We start from the raw sequence: 27,606 nt of genomic DNA on the forward strand, positions 1-27,606 counted from the left end.
CAGCTATTCCCATGCTAACACACCTTGTCCTTGGAGGTACAAGCGATGTTATGAAAGCAAGTGCAGGGGTTTGGAGTGAACCCACAAAACTGTGTGAAAGTCTTAAAAAACTCTTTCATCTCTTCCAGAAAAAATCCTTCCAAAATTATGTCACCTGAGATCTGGCTGTATTCATTACATGAACATTTTTTCATGGCTTAATTCCATCACAGAACTTCAAATGTTTTTATAGGCATAGTAAGTGATATTTCAATGTCCATCCTTTGCAAGGTTTAAAAAAAGGCAAAGGAAAGACTGCTGCTTTTTTTTTTTTGGCTTTGCGTGCTTTGACATTTCTCAAGGTAAGTCCTGGGACTGTGGAGCTGAAGAGAAGCAGGGCCACTAAAGATGATTGTGCATCACCTAAAGGTTGTTCTTGTTGAATTTTCCTCACCAGTAGTGATTTGCAGGCTTGTCTGAGGCTTTAATTACCTCCCTAGAAGAAAGGATTTTTAGAGTGTTATAATTGTCCATTGTGGTATTAGTTTAAATAATGTGAGGATTAGTAGCTTGAAAACAGCACAGCTGAAAGCATTCACCTCTTTGAGTTGAAAATGCAGTGTACAGTGACACTTGCACTGCCTGTTTGACTTTGTAAAGGTTTATTTATTTTTCTTGGGCAGGTTCTTTTGGGGAACAAAACATTTCTTCAGAGCCAACTTTTGGTAAACTTCTGCCATGAGACAGGCAATGGCGTTTCACTAGTTGTAGCAAAATGTGAAGCAGAATTAAAATGACTCTGTCTCCATTTTGCTCAACTTCACAGGTCCAAGAGGTGAAATGTACTGGTTTCTTTATGAGTGAGGTGTACTGGCACCAATTTTCACTGCCCATACTTCTTAAGTCAGAGTGAATTTGCCTCCTGGGGTCTGGATACAGGACTGGCTTCCAGCAGCATTCAGGTTCCTGTCCCTGCTCCAGCAGCAGCAGTCTCTGGTTCAGTGCTAATAATCCCTTAATGTCACCATGACAGTCTCTCTGAGACAAAGGTCTAATGTTTCCCATACTTCTTTATGATTAATTCAGCACAAGTAAGATAAATTGAGCTCTCAGCAGCTCATGAGACTGGACCTTCAGCATTACAGCCAAAAATGGATGCAGTGTTCAGCCTGTGTTTGCACATATTGAATGTTATCTGATGGCAAGAGCTATTGCCCATAAAGTTGTCAGTGACTTCAATGACCTTGTATGGTATAATACATCATGAATCTCAGAGATTTGAACACTAAATTCTCAAGAGCCTTTGAAAATCAAATACTATCAAGAAAGAAATGTCTATATTAATCTGATGTCAGCAGATCCCTCTCAGTTCTATCTTCACTGCAAACTCACCTGCTCTGCTAATAAAGTGGCAGTGAGAATACTCTCTGCTCTCTAAACAGAGAGACAGAGCCTCAGCTGTGTGACCTGTCAGACTTGCACTGCAATCTGGGACTAAGGCAATTTATGGGATCTATTTCAAAATGTGTAATACTGAATTGATTTCCTTCTGTGATCATCAATGAAAGCAGTATTTCACTTGCATGGGATTTTAAATTGAAAAAAATATGTATCTCCATTACAAAAATGCCAAGTCTACTCAGCCTCTCAGAAAGTTTTGTCTCAAGAAGCAGGAGAAGGTTCTTTATATTTATTCCTGATATTACCTTCCCATAAAAAATCACCTTACCTTTCCTTCTTCCTGGAGACTTACTTCTCTCTGAAACTCTGTATATCAGAGAGTCTGACAGTTTTAATAATTTAGAAGTTCAGAAGTCCTGAGATTAAGAAATTTCATTAGCAACTTTACCTGGACTTTCTTGCTCTTACCTCATCTTACCTCAAATTAAGAAGTTACCCATTTAATTCTCATTGGCTGTGCTTTGTGTCATAACAATCCATGGAAATACTGAGGAAATAGCTGGAGGAAGTATTTAATTTTTTTTTTCAAAACTGCCATCTTATGTGGGGATAAGGAAAGACTGGGACAATTTTCTATGAGGCTACTGAGTCTTGGTGAATTTTCAAAATGACTTTGGAAAACATCTGTCAGCTGCTTTTCTGAAGGTAGCAGAAGGGAAACTAATCTCACATGGTCTCTTTTCTTTAAAAGAAGTGGTGCCTTCTCCGTCATTCTATGATCATTGACTGAAATCAGTTGTTTGGGTAAGGTATGGTTTGCCTGGGGATACAGACATTTGTATGTGCTGGAATCCCACTGCTGTACAGAGCTCTCTCAGTCTCTTGCCCAAAACCCAGCTCCATAACTTTCCCTGTAGCTTGAGATTAATTTTTCCCAGAGTTTTCTCTGCAAGCATTCTGGCCAATGGGCCATGTCCTGGGGGACATACAACAGTGAGTACACATGGGCTGACACATTTTGGGAGGGCTTAATAAACAATATTTCTTAAGGTAGCTAGGAAAAGAAGTTTCATTCTGCTTTGGCTCCAAAAATTTGATCTCCTGACCAGCCTGTTGGGTTCAAGGTGACCTCTGTTCCTACAGGGCGGCTCTGCTATTGGCATTTAACTGTCTTCCATCCTCTCTAGGACTCAACTTTCCACAGCAGATCTGCCAGTCCCTGAATTTCTGTCTGTCAGTTGAATTTGTCATTCAGAGAATGAAATTAAAAAGTGTAGGGAAATGCTAGACTGTTGAAACTTGTTATACTGTAGGAACCGAAATTCCTCTCATCTGCCTCGAGGAGCCAACACCCCACCTTCCCAGGCAGACGCAGGCTGTGAGAGAGGCTGTCTGTCTGTCTGTCTGTCCACCTGTGTGCTCTCTCCTTTGGTGATGGGCTGTGCTACTTTGGGCAGTGGGATGGGAGGATCATCTCCTTCTGACTCTGCTTTCCCCCAGGGAACTTGAGCCTGGCCAACGTCCTCCTCAAGGATTTCTTCCCTCCACACACGTCAGAAATAAATGTTGTGTTTGCCCTGTGCAAAGCCCTGCAGTCCCCTCAGTGCCACTCCCTGCCCTGCACCTGCTGCCAGCTCTGCAGGACAGAGACACAGGGGCTGCCCAGCACCCTTCTGTGCCAAGCTCGAGCTTCTCCTGCAGCACAACCCTGCTGCTGGCATTTAACACCCTCCAGTCTTTACAGGATTGCATCCCTCCCGTCTTTACAGGATTGAAAATTCTGGTGGTGTGTCCAGCATGGCATTAGGGCAAGTCTGAAAAGAACAAAAATGAAATACATTCACTGCCTCTTCACTGAAAAATCTGTCTGACCTGTATCCTGGGGTGATGGTTCCTGATGCCTTTGTGTAATTTTTTTTTTTTCAGAAATTACCATTTACCACATGCCAATTGCCCCTCACTGTGTTTTTTGGTTTTTTTTTTTAATGTTCTGCATGAGATGTATAATATATTATTGTCAAATACAGATTATTCCACACAGAAATTCTACCTAAATCGATTTTTATTTCTTGAAAATTTATTTATTCTTAAATTTTATACTATTTGTAGAAACTCACAATGTACATTGCAAGAAAATGAAAAACCATGTCAGGTTTAAAATTGAAAAATGTTCAATAAAGAGTATCAGGAGTCGCAGAATAAAGCATAATCTACATATTCAGTTGAGAACAACATCTGGAAGGGGGAGACAGATGAATCAGCAGAGCATGTCATACCTGCAGGGCTGTGACCTCATTGTCATCATGGAGATGTGGTGGGATGGCTCCTGTGACTGGAATGTTAGAATGGAAGGACACAGGATCTTTGTGAAGGGCAGGCAGAGGAGATGGGGAGGAGGTGCCTCCCTCTCTGCCAGTGACCAGCTGGAGTGCATGGATCCCTGCCTGGGTGTGGATGGGGAGCTGACTGAGGTCCTTGGGGTCAGGATTAAAGGGAGGGTAGGGACATTACAGTGGGGTCTGTTCAGGCCAGCTGGCCAGGAAGACTGAACGGATGAGATCCTTACAGACAGCCCCACACTCACAAGCCCTGCTCTTCATGGGGAATTTCTGCTATCCCAGTGTTTGCTGGATGGACAAGACAGTGGGGCACAGGCAAACCAGGGAGCTCCTGGAATGCATTAATAATCACTATAATAACTTCCTTCTCCAAGTGGCAGAGGTGCCAGTGAGGAGAGCTGCTGTGCTGAACTTTGTTCTCCCCAACAAGGAAATGCCAGAGGGAATGTGAAGCTCAGGGCAAGCCTTGGCTGCAGTAACCATGGAATGGTGGAGCTCCTTAGGGCACCTGGAAACGTTGAAGGCCAGGCTGGATGGAGCTTTGAGAAACCTGGTTGAATGGAAGGGTTTGGAACTAGAGGATCTTGAAGGCCTCTTGGAACCCAAACCATTCTATGATTCTGTGAATTTTGCAGCATCCTGCTATATTTTTAGCTGTTTGTTACCAGGGACTTGCTAGCACTATGATTTTGTGGTGAATGGTTCATTTTTTGCCAGGTCTACCTGCTGGCTATAGAGGCTAACATGCCCTAACAAAATAGAAATTAGACAGAATGGGAAGGGAAGGAGATGTAGAGATTTCCAGAGAAAACTTGTCCTAACTTTTTTTTCTCCTAGGAATGTGAGTGAAATGTGCAAGTTTTTGTCTTACGGAGAGAAGAATTAAAGGCTCCACAGACTTACTAATTTTATGTTGCCTACACAATTCTCCAGCTTCACAAATATGATTCCAAATTATCTTCTTTGTGTTTTGGGTTTTTTTGTTTTTTTTTTTTTTTGGTGGTTTTTTTTTGGGGTGGGTGTGGAAGGGTTGTTGTTCTCTGCACTTTTCTTGCACTAGATGCTGAGTGAATACCTATTTTACTCTGGTCACAATGAACAAATTGTTATGAGCAGTGACACTAGCCCTGAATTTCTTTGAAGGCTGGTTTACCAATCCCCATGAGGGCGATAGGGTTTACTAACAGTTGAAACAAGGCCTATTTCTTCACATTTTCTGCATTAAAAACAAAAAAGTGTACTCATCAAACTACATAGAAACTAGTCATCCCTTTTCATTCTGTCTCTATCACAATGTAAGTAAACTGAATTATTTTTAAGGACATTGGCTCAGAGGCTCATCCTTTGCATATTATTTGTGTCTCATTATCTTACAGGAAGATGTTTGCTCTTAATTGCTTCAGAGGGTGAGTTCCTGCTGCCTGGAGCCTGATGGGTGTAAAAATACTTTGCTCCAGCAGCTTTGTGCCTTTCATTACTGAGTACCTGTTACTTATCCTCAAATATCCCAGAGCAGCTCCTAGTTAATGAATGTGGTCATTTTTCTTTGCAACTTGTGCTTACAAGGGTCACCACAGATTTATAGCAAGACATGTATATTAAACATGGCATCCTGAATAATTACACTGACTGAGGAAGACATTTTTTGGGTTGGGAATTTCCAAGACTTCAATGAAAACTTTCCTCTCAATCAATGCCAGCAAGTAAAAGTAATTCCAGCTTGTTTCCACAGACAGGTTCCTACAGGCTGTTGGTGTAGAGAGGGCAAGACATTTCCCCCTGAGCTGACACTGCTTTTTATTCTCAAAGTGCTTTCCAGTTTTACCCCCAAAATCTCCCTCCCACTCACTGTGGGCAGCCACTGTTGCAGGGCACCACAGCTGCTCGGTTGGGTGTCTGGCAGGAGGGAACCCCATTTGATATTTATGAAAGCCTTTGAGCTGAAATGATTTACTGTGCAGAAAATTTCCCTGTCTGCTATTTATCCATTGTAAATGGCTGAGAAATACCTGGGCTTTTCATGCCTGCAGCAGCTTGGGGAAAAAATATGGTTTTGTCACTGACCATTAGATTACTCATTAGGGTTTTTTTTTTCCTTTCTTTCTGTTTTTTTTTTAGTATGTCTCAAGCATGTGACTAAAAAGGCTCATCCTTGGTACATTTTAACAGATAATTCTCTTTGCTGGAACAAATCTCCAGCAAACTTTGTCATCAGATGAAACAGTAAGTTGAGTGACGGGCTTGTTCCAGATCTTCAAATGCCTGCCCCAAATGCTGTCACAAGAACAGGTGATAAGAAAATAATAACCATTCTTCAGTGCAGAATGAATTGTTTCGTGGTCTGCACGTGCAGCCAGCTCCCAGGTCTGCTCTGAAGAGGGCAGGGGTGTGGAGAACTGGCCCCTCTGAGCAGTCTGGGGGGATGAGTGGGCTCTGGGGCTGCAGGAGCACAGGGGTCTGGCCCTCACTGCCTCCCTGCAGCCCGGGCAGGGCAAGAGCTGCCTGCAGCCCCTCCCCGCCCAGCACCCACCAGGGGCTGTGGGGTCCTACGGTGGCTCTGTCACTCCTGGCTTGGGACATGGAGGATGATGCTGGGAGCTGATGTGGAGTGACCCACACCAGGCCAGGGAGCCCTGGGGGAGGTTGTCTGCAGCCTGCTGTGCACCAGGCACGTCCCACAGCTGGAGGAAGGGGAGGGCCAGGCAGCCCTGCCACACATTTCCATCTTTATGCCTCAGGTAAGCCCTGCACTCTGTACATCATTTTCCAGAGGAGGTTTTCCTTCTGCAGCAACATCAGATATTCAGATGAGTGGCCAAGCTGGCTACAGTACTAAGACAAAATGTGTATGCTTGTCACTGTGCTCAGCTCATAATCCTTTAGGAAGGGAAATTCTTATTTTTACAACATCAGCATTGTGAATCAGCATCTGTTGGCTGTTTCAGAGGATTTCCAGCCTCATGCAAAACAAAAGCCAAGCTGTGCTCAAGGACAGCAAAGGAAACTTCTATCAAGGCACACTACTGCTGTAGCTGGCTGCTTACTGCAGTCCCAACTTTGCATTTTCAACAGAGAAAATGTGGATAGCTCCTGGTCCAAGCAGCTAATCTGTCCAACACCAGGTAAGTGGATTTCTTAGACCTGAAGATAATGTTGGGAACAGTTCAGATCCTATGGGCTTGACTATTCCACACATCCTCTTCTCCACTGCACCAAATGCCATCTTCCAGGAGCAGGGCAGGGAGACAAGTGCACTGTTCAGGACAGCTGAGTAATTTCACCCACCTCAGTAATATGCTAACAATCCTTACCAAAGGAAAATGGGAGCACCTGCCATGCCTGGGATGCTGGGGGGAACAGACCCAGATGCAGGGTCTGGGGACATTTCCTTTGCCTGCCAATATTGCTCAAGCAGTTGAGCTGGCAGTGTTGCTGTCTGAAGCCCATTTTTAGAAGCCAACAGAAGTCCCAGTTTTGGACAAGGGTTTAGGAGATCCTGGGGTAACTTTTGTGTAAGTCCACAATTGCATTTTGCAGAAGTGTTGGTGCTGGCAGCTTTCCCCAAGGGGAGCTGCTGGGAGGTCCTGTGGTGAGGACAGCGGGAATGTGCTGGCTGCTCCCATCACATGCAGAAGTGTGGAAAGCTGTGCCACACGAGGGAAATTTCTAGAGGTGAGCTCCAAGGTCTGGAAAGCAGCCTGTGGGTGTGGGTGGGAGAGCTTATTGAAATGTAGTGTGCTGGATAAGCAGTGAATATCTGACCCCAGTGAAACTGGGGAAGAGAAGCACTGGGGCAGAGGAGACTCTCCATTAGATACCTCCCTCCCATGACCCATTTTTTACCATTCCATCTTTCCAATACTCCTGAGCTGTTACTGCTCTTGCCTCCTGGTATTGGTAAGCAATGGGAAGAGACAGAAACCAGGGACAGGCATGGAAAGTTGCTTTTTTTGGGAATACCCACCATGCAGGGAACATGCTCTGTGTGGGACCTGCCATGTGAGTGCTGCTTAGTAGGGCCAACCCAGCTGGCCTCTGTGGCTCTGAGCTTGTTTGTGCTGCATTTGGGCTTTCTCCACACTGGTCTAACCACTGGGATTAGTGGAAAACTATTTTTTAATGTGAAGTTTTTGACAAAATTAATATATTTGAGGAAGTAATTTTGCTTTCTTCAGAATTGAGTATTTTACACTGGAAAGTATGGGAACCAAAAAGATTTGCCAGCAAACCAAAGAATTCCCACTGTTTTTCAAAACTATTCATGAACAGTTAAAAAAAAGGGGAGAAAGAAATTGAAACCTGCTCTATGCCTGGATTTGGGGTTCACTTAAAAGTTGGTATTGGACAAGACTACCTTACAGTTTGCCAGATGCTGGCAGTCTGCTGAAAAACCACCACAACTCCCAAGGACTGGGCTGACACTTTTGCTGTTGTTACAACTACTGCCTGCTTGCTGGAGTGTACTTGTCACATGAGATGTTTCACCACAGAACTCACCTGGCAGTGTGGGCAAACCATGACTGCAGCCCACAAGAGAGGACAAAAAGCACCCCAGGAATGATAGAAATTACAATGATTTGGAAAAAACTAAAAAACCCAGAAAACAACAACACCACCACAAAAACCAACCAATCAACCAACCAACCAACCAACCAAAAAAAAAACCTAAAACACCAAAGCAAAAAATACCAAACCAAACAAACCAAATTTTAACCCACCAACTTTCAGGGTTTGGATTCTTTTTGCCTGAGCAGGAGTACATACATCTGTTTTAAATCCTATTCAGAAAGCAATATCAAGATACATTTTGTAACATATGAAGATGCTTACACAGATGTTCACTGAGAGTCAGCGGGCACCAGGTGTTGAAAACCAGATTGTTGTTGCTTTTCTCTCTGTGGGGAAAATGCCCCTAATCCCCTTCTTGACAGGATGGAAACACAATAACCTTGTTTGCAAGCTCTCATGTAAAGTTTGTCCTGCTCCTTGGGAAATCTTGGTGCTTCTCCACATCTGCAACAAATTGAAGAACAGATCCAGGTGCTACTGATGTAGCCACAATGCAACCAAGATATGTTTGATGCTTTTTTCAGGGGTTTTTTGTTTGTTTTGATTTAGAGTCTCTCTTGCTAAGTAAATTGGCCATCCTGCAGAAGGGAACAGTTACTTGCAGGAGTCTCTCTGGTCCCCAGCCAGGCTGATGGAATGTTTGCAAAGGGAAGTTTCTGTGAGGGTGAGAGGAAGGAAAATGAAAACATTTCATGTCAGAAAAACTGTGAAAGAAGGAAAGCCTCTGGAGCAGAAGCTTGATTTGAGTAAAGCAAATTAGGGATACAAGAACTGGACAGTATTATTAATTTCTCCAAGGGAGAACGTCTCCATTTTGTGTCAGCTCAAGGATTTCACAGCAGCTTTCCAAAGAAAACCCAGGTACTTCTGGAAATGACACCAGTGCTTTAGTGCTCCTGTGGGCAAGCTCTGGCAGATTTAACTGCTGTGATTTAAAACACGGCTGTCCCAGATGTTTGCTTTGCTTGCTGACTGGAAATTACTGCCTTAGAGGAGAATGTGGCATGTGCTAGGGTCTCAGAGCTCGAGTTTACAGGCTGGAGAAGAAAACTGCATTTGCAGGTTTTTGAGCTGACACAATGGGCCATGTACTGAGACAGCTGTGGCATCAGTTTGTGGCCAGTGCTGCCATCCCTTGTGCTGGGTAATCTCTGCTGAGAGTTGGGAGCCAGGCAGGGAACAACAGCTTGGATCAATGCAGATAAATCTGTCTGAATCTGTCGGTCAAAAACCCTGCTGTCTGAGATACAGGCACTCCAAAGCTGAGGCGCTGTGGTTCAGGCACTGGGCAATGCTGGCCTTGGTCTGGATGAAGATGTTTCACCCCGAGCTGCAGCACCCAGAGGCTGTGCAGGACAAGGCTCAGGACAGCACTCGGGGTGCCAGAGCTGGGACCCTTGGCTGCCAATTCAGCCATACTTTAAAGTGGGTTTCAGCTGTTTACACATGCACAGCTAATTCTCTGCTCATGATTTAGGGATCCCTTTTACAGTTGGTGAAGACTGACTCTAAAATTCCAATATGTGTTCCCCCAGAGCAGACATCTGAAATAGGTGAGACAAAGCATGGTTTGGAAATGCCTATATTTCTTCCTTAATGCTAAGGAAAAGCTAGAATTTCTCAGCCTGATTCTGAAGTTAAATTGAACAAATGTTTTGTGTCCCATTTTCCAAACATTTTATGTAATTCTGTGGTTTGCATCCGCAGAAACCAAGGCTGAATTTTCATACCAAGACAACATTTACCAGCAGTGCATTTTCATTTTTGTAGCAATATTTGTGCTGATAATAATAATAAAACCATTATAAAATTTATCTGCACAATTTAAAAAACTGATTAGCAAGTGGAAGAAAAAAAAGAACGAAGATAGTAGAAGAGTCCATTGAATTACAAAAAAATGAGATTTTTGACGGAGGAAAAAAAATTATTCATTTTATAAGACATGCTGTAAACAGAAAAAAAAAGTAATATTAAGTGTTGTAGATTCCACTTTGCTGTGCACTTCTATGCACCAAGGACGGCTGCACTTGAATAAGGATAAAGTAATTTCTGTAGCTAAGCCTGTTTATGTAGAACTTGGGGGTGTATTTGCTATTTAAATGGAAAATAGTATTGTAATGCTTAAAAGCTCTGTTGCATCTCTGTGTTGTATAAGCTGTTTCTAATATGTATTTGAGGTTCTGTGTTGCTTATCTTGAGATCCAGGTCAATGTTAAAACATGCTGCATGGAAGATCTGCCTACTTCCACTTGTAATATTCAGGGACAGAAAAAGGATTTTGTGCTTGTAAATTATACTAAATTGGGAAGGAAAACAGTTCAAATAGGGATGACCTGTGAGAACAGAACTTTTGCAAAACAGACCCAGAGAAATGAGGCAGAGGTCCTCCTGAAAAAATAATGAAGGTTTGGTTTTTGTTTTTTTTTTTTTTTGATGCTGTTTGGTTTGTGATGGTTTGTTTAGGCCGACAAGTTGCTTTAAAATAAAAGGACGTTGTTTTGTTACCAAACTGCGGGTGTGGCTCAGTGAACTCAGCCGGACAGGGTGAGGGGACCCGAGCCCCGCTGCGGTTCGCTCCCCCCGCCGCGCAGAGCTGCGGGACGGGCGGCGCTGGGGCCGGGCAGCAGCGGCAGCTCCGCGCCCCGGCCGCGCCCGCTGCGCACCGGCGGAGCCGCGCAAACCTTGCTCGAGGAGCGGGGCAGAGCCGCGCAAACCCTGCCCGGGGCAGAGCTGTGCAAACCCTGCCCGGGGACAGAGCCGCGCAAACCCTGCCCGGGGCAGAGCTATGCAAACCCTGCCCGGAGAGAGGGGCAGAGCCGCGCAAACCCTGGCCGGGCAGCGGGGCAGAGCCTCGCAAACCCTGCCCGGAGAGCGGGGCAGAGCCGCGCAAACCCTGCCCGGAGAGAGGGGCAGAGCCGCGCAAACCCTGCCCGCGGAGAGGGGCAGAGCCGCGCAAACCCTGCCCGGGGCAGAGCTGTGCAAACCTTGCCCGGGGACACAGCCGCGCAAACCCTGCCCGGAGACAGAGCCGCGCAAACCCTGCCCGGGGCAGAGCCGCGCAAACCCTGCCCGGGAAGCGGGACGGAGCTGCGCAAACCCTGCCCGGGGCAGAGCCGCGCAAACCCTGCCCGGGGCAGAGCCGCGCAAACCCGCCCGGGGAAGCGTGCAACCCGCCCGGGGAGAAACGCCGGGCAGAGCCGCGCAAACCCTGCCCGGGAAGCGGGACGGAGCTGCGCAAACCCTGCCCGGGGCAGAGCCGTGCAAACCCTGCCCGGGGTGCGGGGCAGAGCTGCGCCTGCCCGTGGCTCTCTCTGCGCATCCCCTACAGGCAGAGTTCGTTCAACTAGTTGAACTGGCTCTTTCTGTCTTGTATTTTTGGCAAACTAAGACTTTCCTTCCTGATAAAATATGAACGGCGGGCGCCCCGATTGGGCGTCGCGCTGGAGAGGATGTGACATCAGGCACATCTCTCGCTCGGCTGGGTCGCTGGCTGCCGAGCGGGGGCAGCCCGGGAGCTGTTGTGGTAAATCCCAGCCCAGGTGCTCGGGTTTCTGCCCAGGGAGCTGCCGGCAGCACGTCCCGGCCGCCGCCAGGGCTGCTCGGCTCATGCGGGCACGGTCTGCGCCAGGGATCGCTCCGGCCGCTCGGGGCTCGCCGGGAACGATGGAATTTGAACTCTGGAAACCGACCACAAAGTGAAACAACAGCGGCTGGGCAGACAGGGCTGAGATGGACGATGAGAGAACAAATCAAAATGCCAGCAAACTGCACGGAGCTGGAGAACAGGCATGTGCAGCGGCGCCGGGTACCCCGCGGATGAGGGGTAAGTGACACCAGCTGGGGACAGGGCTCTGCCCTTCCAGAGGCAGCAAGGGGCACGGGCAGGCTGCAGTGCTGCTGCCCCTGTGTGCTGCTTCAGGACAGGTCCGCAGTCCGCCCCACAAAACACCCCCATGCCTTTGTACTTCTGAGGGGATTTAAAAAAAGCTATTTCTGTTTGATACTGAAATGTTGGTTGTTTTTCTTTCGTGTAATAGGAAAGAGTGGATGGTTTTGTACTGCATTTTGTGCAGGCAGAAACAAATGCAGCCCTTGGACTGCAGCACACTGAGAAATAAGTTGAAATGTGGCGTGTTTGACTTAAATTACTGCCAGCAGGAAGCTCAGTACTGGCTCAATTCCTTTTTCTTTTTTTCTTTTTTATTTTTCCTTTTCTTTTTCTTTTTTCTTTTTTCTTTTTCTTTTTCTTTTTCTTTTTCTTTTTCTTTTTCTTTTTCTTTTTCTTTTTCTTTTTCTTTTTTTTTCTTTTTCTTTTTTTTTCTTTTTTCTTCTTTTTTTTCTTTTCTTTCTTTTTCTTTTTTTTTTTCTTTTTTTTTTTTATTCCCTTCCTCCTTACTTTCCTTCTTTCTTTTCTCCTTTCTTTTGATTATTTTAATTTTTGCTTTTCCTTTTTGTCTTCTCTTTCTTCTTTTTTTTTTTCCTTTATCTTTTATCCTTTCCCCCTGTCTTCCAGATGAACAGGCCTAAGTGTTGTTTAGGCTGAGCCTAGTGGGTTCTTCTGCAGTGGCATTGCTGTGACCAATGCTGTTGTGGGCACATAATAGTGAGCAGTTACTCAGACAAATGGCCTCACTCCAGTCATTGCTCTGTGTCTGGCCCAGAGCCATTGAAAAAAAAAAAAGAGTAATTTAACTTCATATCCTGAGCTGGATGTGTTCAATGTAGCTCTGTTTCTGTGAAGTTACTCCTTCATCTAATGGCGAGTGCAGATGGAACGAGGTAAATTCAGAAAATGTGACTTTGTGCTATCCTTGCTCTTTTTCTGGGTTGTTCAGGATGTTTCCATTAACAGCAAGTTGAAAATTAAGACCATAAAACCAAAATGCAAAGCTGACCAGTCTATCTGCAGTGTAGTCTGCCTGCCCTCGTGTGTGCCACGTATGTACAGCCTGAGGCTGGGGTGAGCAGGAAGGCACAGCAATATTATTATTAACAGTGTGAAATAGAGCCAGTTCACACTGGAGATGGGCTCCAGCAAAATGGAGGGTGGAAGGAGGGAGTCCCACATGGCACAGTGCTGCACACAGATCGTTTGGTCCTTTGAAAATTAAAGTTTAGTCCATTCCTTTCATGTCTGCCTATTCCTCAGCAGAGTCAGTCAGCTCTGCTGGCAATTTCCAGCGGGAATGTATTTGGCTCAGGCTGTGTATATCACAAACTTTAAGGGACAGCCTTTGAGTGTGAAAAATACCATTTGTAATACTGTTCTATATGATGCTTTAGGATTTTGTATCTGCAAATAGGAATGCAAGAGCATACCTTCACTGGAAGGGCTTAAGGGCCCCTTTCAAGTTGCGCTGTGCGTGAGAGGCATGGGAGGAAACCAGCCTGGGGACAGGCACGGAGCGTGAAATGCCCTCACATGGTCAGAGGTTGGGAAAAGTTGCTTCAGCCATCACCACAAAAACCAGTGCTCTAGAAAGGTCCTGTGAGAGCTCTGTTGGGCGCAGGGAGCAGTCACAATTTGCATGTGTGCGTGGTTATTGCTCTAAGACTCCCTCTGTGTACACCACCCTGCCAGTGTCACGTGCCTGAGTGATGGCAATGCCGTCAAATATGACCAGAGGTTTAATGTGCTCTGGGCACATTCATGAAAGTCACTTGATCAGGATTTTGAAAGCCCATGGTCAGCTGGAATTGACATTTTCTTAGGTCTTAATCAAATACAATACAGATCTTTTATTCTGACAGTGTGCCTCGTCTGAAGTGTAAAAGAGGGCAGTGAGACAAGGAAATCCATTGCAGCCTTTCTCCTCTTCCAGGCAAGGAACTTGAGTTCCAGCCTGGAGCAGGCAGAAAATAGAAATATGGTTATTTGCCAGAAGGTGATGCCTTGGGTCAAGAAACTGGGGAAATTTGCCATTCCTTCCAGGGGCTTTGCCTCCCTGGCATTGCTTCAGGTTAGAGGTGTTTGCTGGATATAGAGGTAGGGCGGGAGAGACATCAGCCTGGGGCTGTGCAGTTCGTGGCAGCAGATCTGGAATTAAGCCATACAGTTAGTCATCAGTCAGGCCTTCAATCCTGCTCCTCCCAAGGTATCCAAGGCTGGTGTGATGGACTCCCTAGGGCTCCACAGGGCTCCACTTCCCCCTAGGATAAAACTCTAGGTTTCTCTTCCCAAATAGATTACGTGTTAGCACATATCTCTTTTATTTTTCACTGACATGTATTTTTAATGCTTATATGGTCAATCTTTTAATTCATTGTTAAAACTTGGAAACTTGCAAGCCAATGGCCAGTCCACAGATGGCTGGTCTGGCTCTTTTTAGAGTTTCAGCAGAAACCTGTCTTTTTCCAAGCTAGGACTGAATAGATAAGATCCACACATGGATATGTGTCTCTTATATCATCATGACATAATGATATCATTAGTTGGTACAATGCACAGGTTGGTACAGGCTCAAATACAGGCCTGCCAGTATTTGTGTGGCCAAAAATAGTTAAAGTTGCAGCTCAAAAAACTTGTACTTCAATCTAGATTTTTAGAATATCTATAAACATACTTCCCTTACAATTCATGTAGTTTAGGCAATGCCATTAGTTTCTAATTGGGAAAAACTTTTTACATACTCTGGAAACACAACTGCCTCTAACACAGGCAGGACCAGCAAGAACAGCACAGTCAGATAAGCATCAATTTGACACACATCACTTAGAGCAAAGCTGGTTTTAGTCAGTTAATCATTCTATGCTTTAATAATTGTAGCCTAGTTAGTTTTGCTATCTTTATGAACCAGAATCACAGCTTCCAGAACTGGCTGTCCATTCACTAAAGCCAAAGGATGTTTGGAAACCTCATGAAACTGTTTAAATGTTGTGGGAAGCAGCCCATGGAACATAGAAGGAGGCAGGCAGAGCTTATATGATGCTAATAACAAATAATACTAATTTCTTTAAAAACTAATTCATAGACTCATAGCCAGGTTTAGATTAGAAAGGACCTTTAAAGGTTATCCAGTCCAACACCCCTGCAATGGGCAGGAGCACCTCCTTCTAGACCAGGTTGCTCAGGGCCTCATCCAGCCTGACCTTGACTCTTTCCACAGATGGGACATCTCCTACCTCTCTAGGGAACCTGTTCCATTATTTCACACCACCACATTTTTATGTCTGGCCTAAATATACCTTGTTTTCGTATAAAACCTTTACAATCATCAGCTTATGTGTAAACATCCTTAAAGAATTTTAGTGGCTTATTAGGGTTTTTTTGCTGAAGGCAGACTTCCTGCTGTTGAGGATTCCATTCCATGAATGTGCTCTAATATGGTTCCTGAGAACCTCAGCAACTCAGCCAGCAAATTGGTCACTGGAGTATTCTCTGTAGCTAGTGGAAGGAGAGTGGGGCATCTCCAGAGAACTGCAAAATGTCTTTCCACAGGAAGTTGTGTGAAGGGCCCTCTGTGAAGGCTTCCCTCCCCTCCCAGGGGAACCTGGGACATTGACATAGAGCAGACACTGGGTTCTGAGTGCTGGGATGTAAATACCTCCCAGAGGGATTATTGCTGTCACTTGGCTCTGAGCCATAAAATCTGTAATACTGAAGATCTCCCTCTATTAATATTTGCACAGTATATACATGCTGCACCTCATTTGGTGGTTTCAACAATGCAGACAACACAGCTATTTCTTAAAATGCACCACTCATAGCAGATGCTGAAAACTGAAGGACAGAATCAACAGGTAGCACAAATTTGTCTCCTTGTACTTTGGTCCCTTCTCTTTCCAAGTGTTGTTGACTCTAGTCCAGCTCTGAGCAGGGGTAGATTACTGATCAGCCAAACCCTCTTCAAAACATATTCCTTTTGAGGTAATTGGCTAAATGCAATAAATTTGTGGGGAAAAAAAGGCCCTGGAAATAATTCAGAGAGAGGGACAAGCTCAACCAGATCCAGGTGATGTTCTGCAAATCCCTCTCCTGACTTCTGGCGGGGAATGCAACTGCACAATGCAAACATGGGATGAGTTAAAATGCACCCAGAGGGAAACCATCTTCTTGTCTGTCTCCCTCGCGGCGTCTGCTCCAAAGACATCTTGGCAGCTCCAATAAAGTAGAAGGGAGGTCACACAGTTGAAGTAAAGTATGCTAGTGAAATAGAGCTTTTAGCCTTTTTCCTGTCTTTGTTTTTGTACAGACTTTGTTTCAGACTGGTCTCCTTTACATGAGGCCTCTATCCATGGGCGTCTGCTTTCCCTGAAGAAGCTCATTGAACAGGTACCTCCCCCCTGGGTTCATGTGGTCTCTGCAGGGTTTGTTCAGTGGATGAATGTTCAGCAGTCTGTGCTTTACTGTGGAACTTCAGGGTGAGAAAATGATGTTAACCAGGCCACAGGGAAATCTGCATGCAACAGCCTTTTCTTTCCTGCAATCAGTTCCTTGCCCAGCACAAGCTTTGTGTGCTAATTTGATGCTGTACTGAGCTACCCTGGGTGATATGTTAACTGAGGTAATGGGATCACTGGGATCTCTGGGTGGCTGAGGGCAGCTCCTCTGCACCTCCTATGTGTGCCTGTGAGCAGTTTTTGGTGCCCCAGCTGAGGGGCCAGCTCTGGACCCAGTCATGGGTCTGGTTGAAGCCACAATTCAGTCACCAGACATTTGTTCCTGAAGTGCCTCGGCATATCCCAGGGCCTTGGTCCCTCTAGAAGGTCAGGGATAGGTAGAAGTGATTTCTGAACCTCACCACTTTGCTTCTTCAAAATCCCTGGGTTTAACCTGTGAAGGAGGTAATGGGAAGGGAAGGGGAGACTCTTCCAGCTTAGTATTCTGGAGCACCAAGATTTTTAGAAACAAAAGATCCTGTGGAATCCAACCAATGTTTCTGATGCGTTTCTTTCCTTCAGTGGCTGCCTCGAGGCAAAGAGCAGAAAATGCTTCAAGAGCATTTCAGGGTTCAAGCCAGTCAAACAACCACAACATGTTGTCCCACTGGACAGTCCACTAAGCTTCTGTGCTGGTTTTCAGGGTGTGCAAGGCATGGCCTCAGGTATGCTGTGCCAGTATCCACTCCAGCCAAAACATCACAGCCTCTTCATGCCCTTCATCTCTCACTTTCTGAGAGGAATAGCTCCAGGCAGCTGAGGAAGGTCTGGTTACAAAAGGCTTTTAAAGAAGGGATTTTTTATTGTGGATTTTTGTATGGGGGTTTTAGTAGTTGGTTGTAATGATATTTTCCATTATCTTACCAGGGGAATGATGTCAATGTTCTTACAGCAGACCAGGTGTCTCCTCTCCATGAAGCCTGCCTAGGGGGTCATGCTGCCTGTGCCAGTGTCCTGTTAAAACATGGTGCTCAGGTGAGTAGGTGATGGACACACCACTGTCTCCAGTGTTAGTATGTTGTATTACCACACTTCAGTGCTATGTGATGTCATGGCAGAGGATCTCTGTGATTTACACTCTGTGCTTAGCTCTGCTTGAGGTACTTCTGAAAGGCACTTCCTAATAAAGCAATCCAAAAAGCACAGATATAAGCAACAGTTATTGTTGTTCTTCAGATGAGGATGAAATGTTCTCATCTTTCACAAGAACAAGGGGAAGTTCATCTTGCAAAGTGTTTATAATCCTGCAGCAATTAAGGGTGTGTTTTATTTTATGCACACATTAATCTTACTGATATCAATACACAGAGTCTTAAGTAGAGGCATAGGGATGTTAGGTTCAACTGACAAAAATGGGAAGAAAATGGAAACAAGATGCACGTGAAATGGTGTCTCATGGCCACTACTTTTCAAGCTAATATCAAAATTATAGTGAATAAGAAAATTGTTCATACATACATTACCTTACCAAATATTACCTTTCAGTTTAAAATTAAAAAAATAAAAATAAAAATAAGGAAACGTTGCACACTTTCAGCCAAAAAATGGACTGTTTCAGGAGAGGGCTATGGCTAGGTATGTTTCAGCTAGGGTAACTGAGAAATGGTCGTTCATTTAGCTTGGTAACTCCTGAGAGACCCTGGAGTGGCCCTGATGATTTTTTTTTTTCAGTAAGAGAGACTTGGGGGCAATTAAAAAAAATACTTTTTTAATGATCATTTTAATGAAAAGTTGTAGTCTTCAGAAGCACTGGGGAGTTTTGGCATGGAGTTAAATAAAGAATATTGAAACCCCTATTTTCTGGTGAGAAACTAGTTCACTGTCATCAATTCTGAAATACCAAGGAGACAAAATTGCTGGACTTTTGTGTTATTTTCCCCCAGGTGAATGGAGTGACTGTTGACTGGCACACACCACTGTTCAACACCTGTATCAGTGGCAGTGTGGCTTGCTTGAATTTACTGCTGGAGCATGGAGCCAGTCTACAACCACCCTGTGACCTGGCATCCCCCATCCACGAAGCTGCTAAGAGAGGTAACCCCACAGGCATCAGCCCTCCTTTCCATGCTGCTAGCAGCGTGTTGAAGTGGAGGAGAGAGATAAAGATAACCAAGATAATTTGCTTGGTTTGGGTCATGTAAAATCCCTTGCTAATTGGTCTCATCATGAGGGGTGCAGTTCTTCCCACCCCTGTTGCTCCTCAAGGGCAGGTCAGCTCAGCTGTCAGATCCTCTGAGTTCACCTGGAAGGGAATGCAGTGTCTAAATCAGCTGCCTGCAACGTGGACATTTCAGGGAGACATCTGGGTAGCTTCAAAAGGAGTGGAGAGAAACATGGAGTGATTAATCTCATCTTCAGTAGACATCTGAAATGAGTCAGATAAAATGTGAGGGCTTTAGCCTGTGAGACTTTAGCCTGCTGTGCTGAACGTGGCTTTTCAGCTCCTGTTTTGCTGGCTGGATCCATTGGAGTGGATGAAAGTATTACACTACCACCTCTTGACAAAACATTGAATCCTTGCCAAACTACACTGCTGCAACAGAGAATTTGCTGAAAAAAAAAGCCTGATCTCTGTGAGTTGACTCTTCCTTTATCCCTTTTAAGGTCATGTGCAGTGTGTCGAACTCCTTGCGTCCCATGGGGTAAATATAGATCACAACATCAAGCACCTGGGTACTCCACTTTATGTAGCATGTGAGAACCAGCAACTCAACTGTGCCAAGAAGCTGCTTGAGTCAGGTAAAAACAAAAATAAAAAATGGTGTACTTTCATTTCCTGCAACACCTGTCTTTGGATTATCTTTGCATCAAAGATTTAGAGGAGCTCCTGCTTTGGGACCAGGAGATGTTTCACTCCTCATAGCAGCTCTGGTTAAATGTGGTATCAGGGTGATCAGGAATTCAGCTCGATAGCTCTCAGCAAAGTGATGGGTGATCCTGGATTTCACATGGCTGATTGTGCCTGGAACAAGCTATCCTTTCCAGTGTCTGTGCATGTGATGCTGCAGTTATTTGAAGTGAACAGGAAGAAATTTAATTTTTAAATTTTTTTTACCTCCTCTTTACCCAAAACAATTGACTCAGCCACTTTTACATAGTATTTCTGCAAACATGTTTTGATTTCCAACGAGTCCATAAAAAGTTAGAGAAATTTCCAACACAGAAGAAGGTTCAGCACTATATCCTTTGCATCACACAAAGCTGTAAGTCTAAATGTTTGGGTAATTGCGCAAAAACATTTCTTGTTATCCACATTAGTACAGGTCTGCTAGCCAAAGGGGTCATATAACCTAAAGTAGCCACATAGCTTGTACAAAGATGATGGACCAACAAAGCTACTTTAGCAAAACAAGCAAAAATCATATATATCACATTTTAGTAGGTCACTGTTTAGTACAATGACCTTTTTTTGGGAAGAAGTAAAACACAAATTAATCTAAATATTTTTAATTTGATCCAAGTTAAATGTTGGCAACTATTTTCTTTTTCCTGCTAATTTTTTCTGCTGCCTCCTGTGTATGGGATGTGTACTGTAAAAACATGATAGTTTTGAATTATTTCTTCAGCTCGCCTTTCTCAGGGTGTTTTAGGAGCCATTAATCCAGGGTAATGAATGAGGGAACTCTCATCAGGAGTGCTTATGCCCTCTTTGACCAAGGACCTCTAGAATTTTTCCATCCTCTCATTTTTTCCCTAACAGATACTTTGGCATTTGGAAATCCCACCAGCTTAAGCCTCCAGTACAGAGCATGTTGAAATCCTTTATTTTAAGGGATGGGAAGCAGAGGTGGGCCATAGGTGGAACTACACCTTTGTCTTGCTCCAAGATACCCTTGGGCTGGGCTGTGGGTGGAGGACTTCCTCATGCACCATTCCTCTGGGATCATTTTCCTGTTCACAGCCCCACTCCTCAGCCAGTGAGAGTTGTGCTCGTGCAAGTTGTAGCACCAAGCCCCAGCGTAAGGGAGCCCAGCTCTGGGTGCAGGCTACAGCACTTGTGTGTTACTCAGAGAAATAGCAGCTGGTTCAGGGAATGAAAATGGGCTGCTTTGCAGGCATGGGTGTTCTCATTGGTGTTTGCCCCTCCTGTTGTTCAGGAGCAAACGTGAACAGCGGCAAGGGCCTGGACTCCCCTCTGCACACGGCTGCCAGGAATTGCAGCGTGGAGCTGGTGAAGCTGCTGATGGACTTTGGAGCAGACCTTTGGCTGAAGAATGCTGAAAACAAGAGGCCAGTGGAGCTGGTCCCACCTGGCTGCCCTGTGGGCCGACTGTTCCTGCAGAGAGAAGGTGCCCCTTAGAACTTGTTTTAGGGAAAACCCACACAGACTATTGCACAGGCCTAGGCTATTCCAGGCTGCTAGCACGAGAAAACTGGGAATAACTGAGCTAACAGTGAACTAACAGTGATAATGATAAGAAAAATAACCCATCCTGAACCTCCAGATTTTTAATCTTCTGCATCAGGCAGCAATCATCTTGAGCATGCCATTTAATGCAAAATAGAGTTTAGGGTGAATAAACAAGCAAAAGACACCTTAGAAATTAATGGTAGCTTTTTTTAATTGCCTAAAGCTTTGAATTCAGTGAGAATCTGTCAGTTCCCTTGTGTCAGGCTGTGGTAGACCCAGGAGTGTTCCATGGAGTGTGCTGACAAATCACCTCTGATGGGAATTGAGGCTAGGTAGTGAGGATGAGGTCTGGGATCTCTGGTTGTACAGTAGATGGTCAGGTTTGTCGCAGCACAAATGCATGAATGCAGATTTGCAATAAAAAAAAAATTCATACATGTAATACTAAAAAAAGGTATATTGAACCTGGTTTTTAATTCTTTGTCCTTTACTTTTATTCTTGGGCCAAGCTTTTACATAGATGCAAAAGTATCTTTCAAATGAAAGGCTACATTTTTTTTTAATATTAAGGAAAATTGCACAGGAATTATATATTTATATTCATTTATACACTAGACTTTCTCTAAAGACCAGCCTTATGTGCTGAATAATAACAGCAGTATCAAACCATAAGCTTAAAATTTAGCAAGAGTCTGTTACATACTTGTAAATTAAATAGTTTCAAGTAATTTTATTTTATTTTATTGATTATGAAATCTTTAATGAATTATGGAGAAAAATGTTACTTATTATTGAGGGAAATTAGAATGAAATCCATAGTGTCTACTCATTTTTATACTTATGTTCTTCCTTAGTTTTTCTCAGTCGTTCAGTAAGCTATATACATTACTAAATAATCTGGATTTTCATTGTTTTAAACAAATTGGTGATTTGTTTAAAACAGTTACACATTGATGGGATTGTTGCCATAGAAGGGTAAAATTGGAATTACAAAGTGATGAATCAGGCCCTGCTTGAAAAAGTAATGTGAAAGTAGCGTGGAAGCAACTGTGCTGTGCATGTTATGCATGAGCAAAGGATATTTGGTTTCCCAGCCTAATCTATGGCACACAGAGCAGTGATCTCTTTGAGTTCCAGTCCCTGCTGCATTCAATTCCTGACTCCTGTGGCACTGCATGTGTCCTGTTTATTTGAGATAGAAAAACATTTCAGGCACACCCTGTGCTGCTGGCCTGGAAACACTGCTCAGGCTGAGCTGACAGCATGGGCAGTGAGGACCTTTCTAAGTGAAATTCAGCAATCAAAATCAGAAACAATAAATGCCTGAAGGGAATTTTCCTGTGGAATAGTGGTTTTTCTGATGTTCTCCAACATCAGACCCTTTCTCTGAGTGGGGTCATGCCAGTGGACAGCTGATGTCTGGCTGCTTTGGCTGGCTGAGCAATTGTGATCTAGGAGAGTGGTGCAGGAGCTGCTCTCCTCCATGCAGGGCTCCTCTCCCTGCAAAGCCAGCTGCTGGAGCCCTGCAGCCCGTGGCCAGGCAGGCTGCAGGGAGTGTTTGGCCACCAGAGATGAGTTGTGAGTGTGCTGACCCAGTTACCCTCCCTGGACCAGCCCAGGGCAGGTGTAGTACCTGTGGTGGTTCTCTTCCTAGCAGTTCACTGTGCTGCTGGACCATCATACCTGCTTACATCTCGGGGACAGTCCTGTGTGGGGGTGGGAGAATTAGTGAATGCTCCAAAAATGTACTGTGTGTTTGTGTTTGCAAAATATTTTCCACTGTAGTGTGACTGCTTGTGTTTTGATAAGTCTTCATGTTTTGGGCTTGGTTGTTTTTTCTTTTCATGGAAGCTTATGTTTTTTTAGTGAGATGTTTGCAGGCAGAGCCTTTATCTGTGGGATCAGAGTCAAGCACAAGTGCAGCATGATACTGCAATAGTGTAACTAGCTTGCCTTGTTTTGTACCCAAGAACAGAGTAACAACTCATATGCTGCCTCCTAGCAGAAGGGTGCAACCCTTGTGATAGCACAGCAGCTTTCAGCCTTGCAGAGCTGCTGGAAATTTGGTGTCCTACACAAGGGAAGTCTCAAAAGCTCATAAGCTGCCACCTCACTGCATTTTTGTTGTGGCTTCCCTTCCTTGCCTCTGCTCTGCACGAGGGAGGGCACCTAAACTGTCCCTTCCCAGCTCACTCACCTCCCTCTTGCTCTCTGCAGTGTCCCTTCTCATGTTCTCCCCATTCCCTGCATCCAACCCCCTCATTGGTGCCCATCTTTTACCTGCCCTCCCTCAGGCCCTGCCACCCTACACACTCATCACCCCTGTGCAAACGATGCTCTGCAGGGTTGAACACTGGTGGGTGCTGCAGGTAGAGCTTCACATAGGCATTTCCTCTTCCTGAAAAGGATTTTCACTTAGATTTTTTTATAAAGTGACAAAGATTCTTCAACAGGGCTCCCATCTATCATATGGGACTGGTTCACCTGGAAGGTTTAAATAAAGAACTATAAAGTGCTTCTTTTGCTATGTGGTCATTGTCACTGTTATGAAATATGCCTCAAGAAAGCAGTGGAGTGAAAACTTTGATCTCACTGGGGAATGAGAGGAGGGAAGGGCTTTTAAAGTAGCATCAGTCATCTCTTCTCAGACAGCACAAACATTTGTACAGCTTAAAAGGGAAAGGGAAAGGCTGATGCTTGAGGAATGACAGAGTGACGAGACATGGACTGGGTTGCAGGTGGGCAGGTGTCCTTGGGGGATGCAGGTTTGACTTTTCACTGCTGAGTGTGAAAACCTGGTGAGAGGTGGGTGGCAGGAGGTGGGTTGCACAGCTGCTGTTTCAGGTTTATAGTCTTGGCATTATAAAGCCATGTGTGTAACCTGTTCCCTGGATCTCTTCCAGGGCCACTGTCCTTGATGCAGCTGTGCCGCCTGTGCATCAGGAGGTGCTTTGGACACCAGCAGCATCAAAAAATAACTGGACTTCTCCTCCCAGATGAGCTGAAACATTTCCTTCTCCACATTTGAGCCTTTTCATGTTCAAAACGGTGCCTTTAATAACACAGCAAGGTTTGTTGACTTTTTTCATCACTAGTGTTGCCAGTGCTTGCAATGATAATTTATGGCAATTTTTGGTCTCCAGTAATGCCCAGGTCAGAGAAGCACAGGACTGACCAACTCACTCAGTCCTCAATGCCATCACCCCCACCAAATCCATTTGGAAAGGAACAATCCTGCGTGGTTGCATGGTGAAACTTGGAAATGTGATGTGAGAGCACCCTTGAAAGCACAGAAAATTAGTGTAATGTTTCAAAATAGATCTCCCGATTCTCTGGCACAGCTTCAGAGGTCTTGTGGTTGACAACCCCTTACAAAGAAAACACATAGCCCAGCCCAGCAGTAACAGCATTTCGTGTGAACATGAGGCACACCAGGAGAGCTGCAGAGAGCTTTCCCACGTGCCTTCACCTGTGAGGGCTGTGCCCACAGCACCATGAGGAAGGGGAGGGAACCCAAGTGAACCCAGCTGCCAAGCAAGGAAGGCCCTCTGGCAGAAGTTATTTATTTTCTAAGGATATCACACAGCAGACAGATAAGCACCAACCAGCAATCATTTGCATTTAGGCCAGCATCTGAAACAAGCATTTCTGCCCTGACAGCAAATAGGTCACTGCTGGTGGCAGTCCCATATGGTGCCATAATAGCAGGGCAAAAGTTTTTAATTATCCATTAAAGGCAATTACTCCTGATACTTTGAGACATAGAAGAGCTACCCATTTTCTCCTTGTAGCATGTTAATTTTCAAGGACACAGGCTAACAGACTATCAGTAGCAAGCATTGAGTGCTCCCCTTTTCTGCTCTGAAAATTGGGTGGTATTTCATATGCATTTTTCAGCATGCATCAGAAAAACAGCTTCTACACCCCTTTTCCACCCAAGAATATATTAAGAGTGAGATAATATTTTTTTTCTAAGGGAGTTGCTACCTCATTCATAGCATTTTCCATGGGAGTGGTAATAATAATGCTTCTACTGTGTTGTCATAAAACAAACAATGAAATCAAAGTCCATTCCAACTTTAAAAGCAGTGGGCAATTACTGCCCCCTGCTCAGTTGCTGGGCAGTTGACTCAGTGCATGACATATGTAGTTCTTATTCCACTGAGGTCACAAGAACAATTCTTTCCAGCTAAACATTAACACTGGGCATTTTTCTTTCCCTTTCAGAGATGGGTCCTGCTGCCCCAAACCGAAGTGCAGTTGTGACCACTGCTCCCTTGGGTGCTCCCCTGGGGATACCAGCTGCCTGATGGATGTATCAGGGAGCAAGAGGAGCTGAGACTCCAGCTCCTCTTCCCATTGCCCTGTTTCCTTTTGAGCTCTAAACCAAAGTGCATCTGCATCACCTGGGAGCAGCAGCATGCCCAGCACCCTGAGGGGCTTCCATGTCACCCCTGAGCTCAAGGGACAGCCACACACTTTGGTGCTTCTGGAGATCCTTTCTCACTTTGCTGTGGAGACTCTGTAAGAGTGTGCTGGGAGTGCAGAAACTGCTGACATCACTAACAGCAGCAATGAGAGATACAGAGCCCTCAGCTCAGAAGAGACTGGCAGCCTTCAAATACATGAAAGCTGATCTTGGTGTTCACCAGTGTGCCAGTGTGAGCAGTGCCAGCCTGCCTTGTGCAAGGGGAAGGTTAGAGAGGAGAGGTCAAATGCTGCCTGGATGCTGGTATTTGATGTAAATCACAATTCAAATCCTTGTCTGCCCAGCATGACTGCTTGCTATAGGTATCCAGTGTGATGGTTTGACTCTTTTGTGCTGACACATCACAGTTCTCTTGGGTTTGTGGGATACTAAATTGTACCCTAATGGGACAAAATGACAAACACAGTTAGGTCTCTAACTCCTCTGGTGATAGAGACACTTAGGGAATGTGTCACTTATCTGACTCAATTCATCAGACGTATTTGAGCCATGTAACAATCAACTGGCTGGTTTAAGATGGCCTTCTATATTGTTTTCCTCATGCCCAGGAAGAAAAGTAGACATCTGTCTTTACAGAGGTTAACTAAAAGCAGGTATCTGGGATGGGGAAGGTGTATTCTTCTAAAATCACTGTCTTAGTTAAGCTGAATCTGCATTGAACAGTCAAGGCAGGGAACCTAGTGCTTAACTTTTGGACATTAAAATGTGCTTTGGTGACCCAGTGGAAAGCTGGATATCCATCTCATTGTATTCTAGATGATGAAAAACATTTGTGTACGTACTAATTTTACTTTTGCCTTTATTTTGTAACTTCAGCCAATGGGTTTATAGGAGTAATTATAATACCAGGAGAAAATTGCTCTGAGAACCAGGTGAAGGTGTTGCTTCTAGTTTGCTTTTCTTATGAAAATTTCATGGTATGACTCTGTTTACTTGAATTTCTCTGCCAGGTGGAATTAGGATGAATTCTGTATGCTCAGCTTGTATCATCTCAGTGTGTTTACTTATTTATTTTCATAAAAATTGTGGTCAACACTGGTGAATTACAGCTTTATGCATCAACACTTACCAGTTATAAACTGTAAAAGTACAAGATGCAAACTGAATAAGCTCTCTGTAGGTGAGGTTTGGATTTTTTTTCTATATTTGAAACTATTAAAAATGTAATGCAGGATTTAAATGATTGTCAGGAATATATTTAATCACATTCTTTCTTATTTTTATGTAAACAGTTTAATGGTAGTTAAGTCACGCAATTTTGTAGGATATTCTCTCAGAAATAAATATTTCATACTCTTTTGCTTGTTAATTTGTTTTCATTCAGTTTCTAAATAATAAGCCTAATTTTGTGGATTGACTGATACTATGAAGTTTTGAATTCTAATTTCTTGCAATCCCACCTGCAGGCAGGTAGTGAACAGAATATTTCCTTCAAATAAAACTATAGTAAATATGAGACTAAAATGCAAATACTGTACAAATCTTGCCTTTTGTTTCGGTTTTAATGTAGAAGTGGACTCCTGAAATTCCTTCTTTGCTCAATTGAGGCTTAGTGAAAAGGAGATAGAAATTACAGAAAGGAGGAAAAGATGTAATTTTAGATGGTCACTGTCTCAGCTTGGTTTTGGTTTTTTTTGGGTTTTTGGGTTTTATTTTTAACTGATTTGCATAAATCTATTTCTCCTGCCAGCTAAGCAAAAGGCACGTGCAGTGTTCTGGTGCTGTTGTGTGTTTGTACACAGCAGGAGCCCTTTACTGGGAGTGAGGGTGGAGGTCCCAGTGTGGTCAGAAGCCCAGCAGGTGTCTGTCAGTGCCTTTGGCTATGCTCTTGGCCTGGGGAGGTGTGGAGGGACAGTCATTCCCTCTCCATTGGGTGCATCTCTGGGTGTCCCTGCGCTCAAAGACCAGCTCAAAGAGCAAGGGCAGTGCCAGCAAATTGCTTTACAAGATGTTTTTTCCTGATGGATAGAGAGCTGTTATGGAAACTGTGGAACTAAAAACACCTCAACAAAAGAAAACCATGGATTTAAGCAAGACAACAGTCTTTTGTTTTATTGAAATCTGTCTGGTGCAATAAATCTCTGTAGTTGCTAGGTGGG

The 27,606-nt window shown here is 44.4% G+C and overlaps 1 protein-coding gene across 1 annotated transcript; it reads left to right on the forward strand.

The window, feature by feature from the left end:
- Positions 1 to 11,721: 11,721 nt before the first annotated feature.
- Positions 11,722 to 26,792, forward strand: LOC115909680 (ankyrin repeat and SOCS box protein 9-like). Its single transcript, XM_030959187.1, has 8 exons — positions 11,722 to 12,111; positions 16,481 to 16,560; positions 17,535 to 17,642; positions 18,551 to 18,701; positions 19,272 to 19,406; positions 20,765 to 20,956; positions 23,922 to 24,088; positions 25,246 to 26,792. Exons 1-7 carry the CDS (start codon positions 12,018 to 12,020, stop codon positions 24,044 to 24,046), a joined length of 885 nt encoding a protein of 294 aa, XP_030815047.1. The 5' UTR covers positions 11,722 to 12,017; the 3' UTR covers positions 24,047 to 24,088; positions 25,246 to 26,792.
- Positions 26,793 to 27,606: the final 814 nt, after the last annotated feature.

This window comes from Camarhynchus parvulus, chromosome 1 (assembly GCF_901933205.1).
Source record: "Camarhynchus parvulus chromosome 1, STF_HiC, whole genome shotgun sequence".
In the NCBI taxonomy this organism is placed as follows: domain Eukaryota; kingdom Metazoa; phylum Chordata; class Aves; order Passeriformes; family Thraupidae; genus Camarhynchus; species Camarhynchus parvulus.

Excerpts from the sequence above, each read along its gene's own strand:
- LOC115909680 (XM_030959187.1), top strand. The coding sequence starts at position 12,018 with ATGGACGATGAGAGAACAAATCAAAATGCCAGCAAACTGCACGGAGCT. Across the intron at positions 16,561-17,534 it reads TGAAGAAGCTCATTGAACAG|GGGAATGATGTCAATGTTCT; the intron begins GTACCTCCCCCC and ends TTATCTTACCAG. Across the intron at positions 20,957-23,921 it reads ACTGTTCCTGCAGAGAGAAG|GGCCACTGTCCTTGATGCAG; the intron begins GTGCCCCTTAGA and ends GATCTCTTCCAG.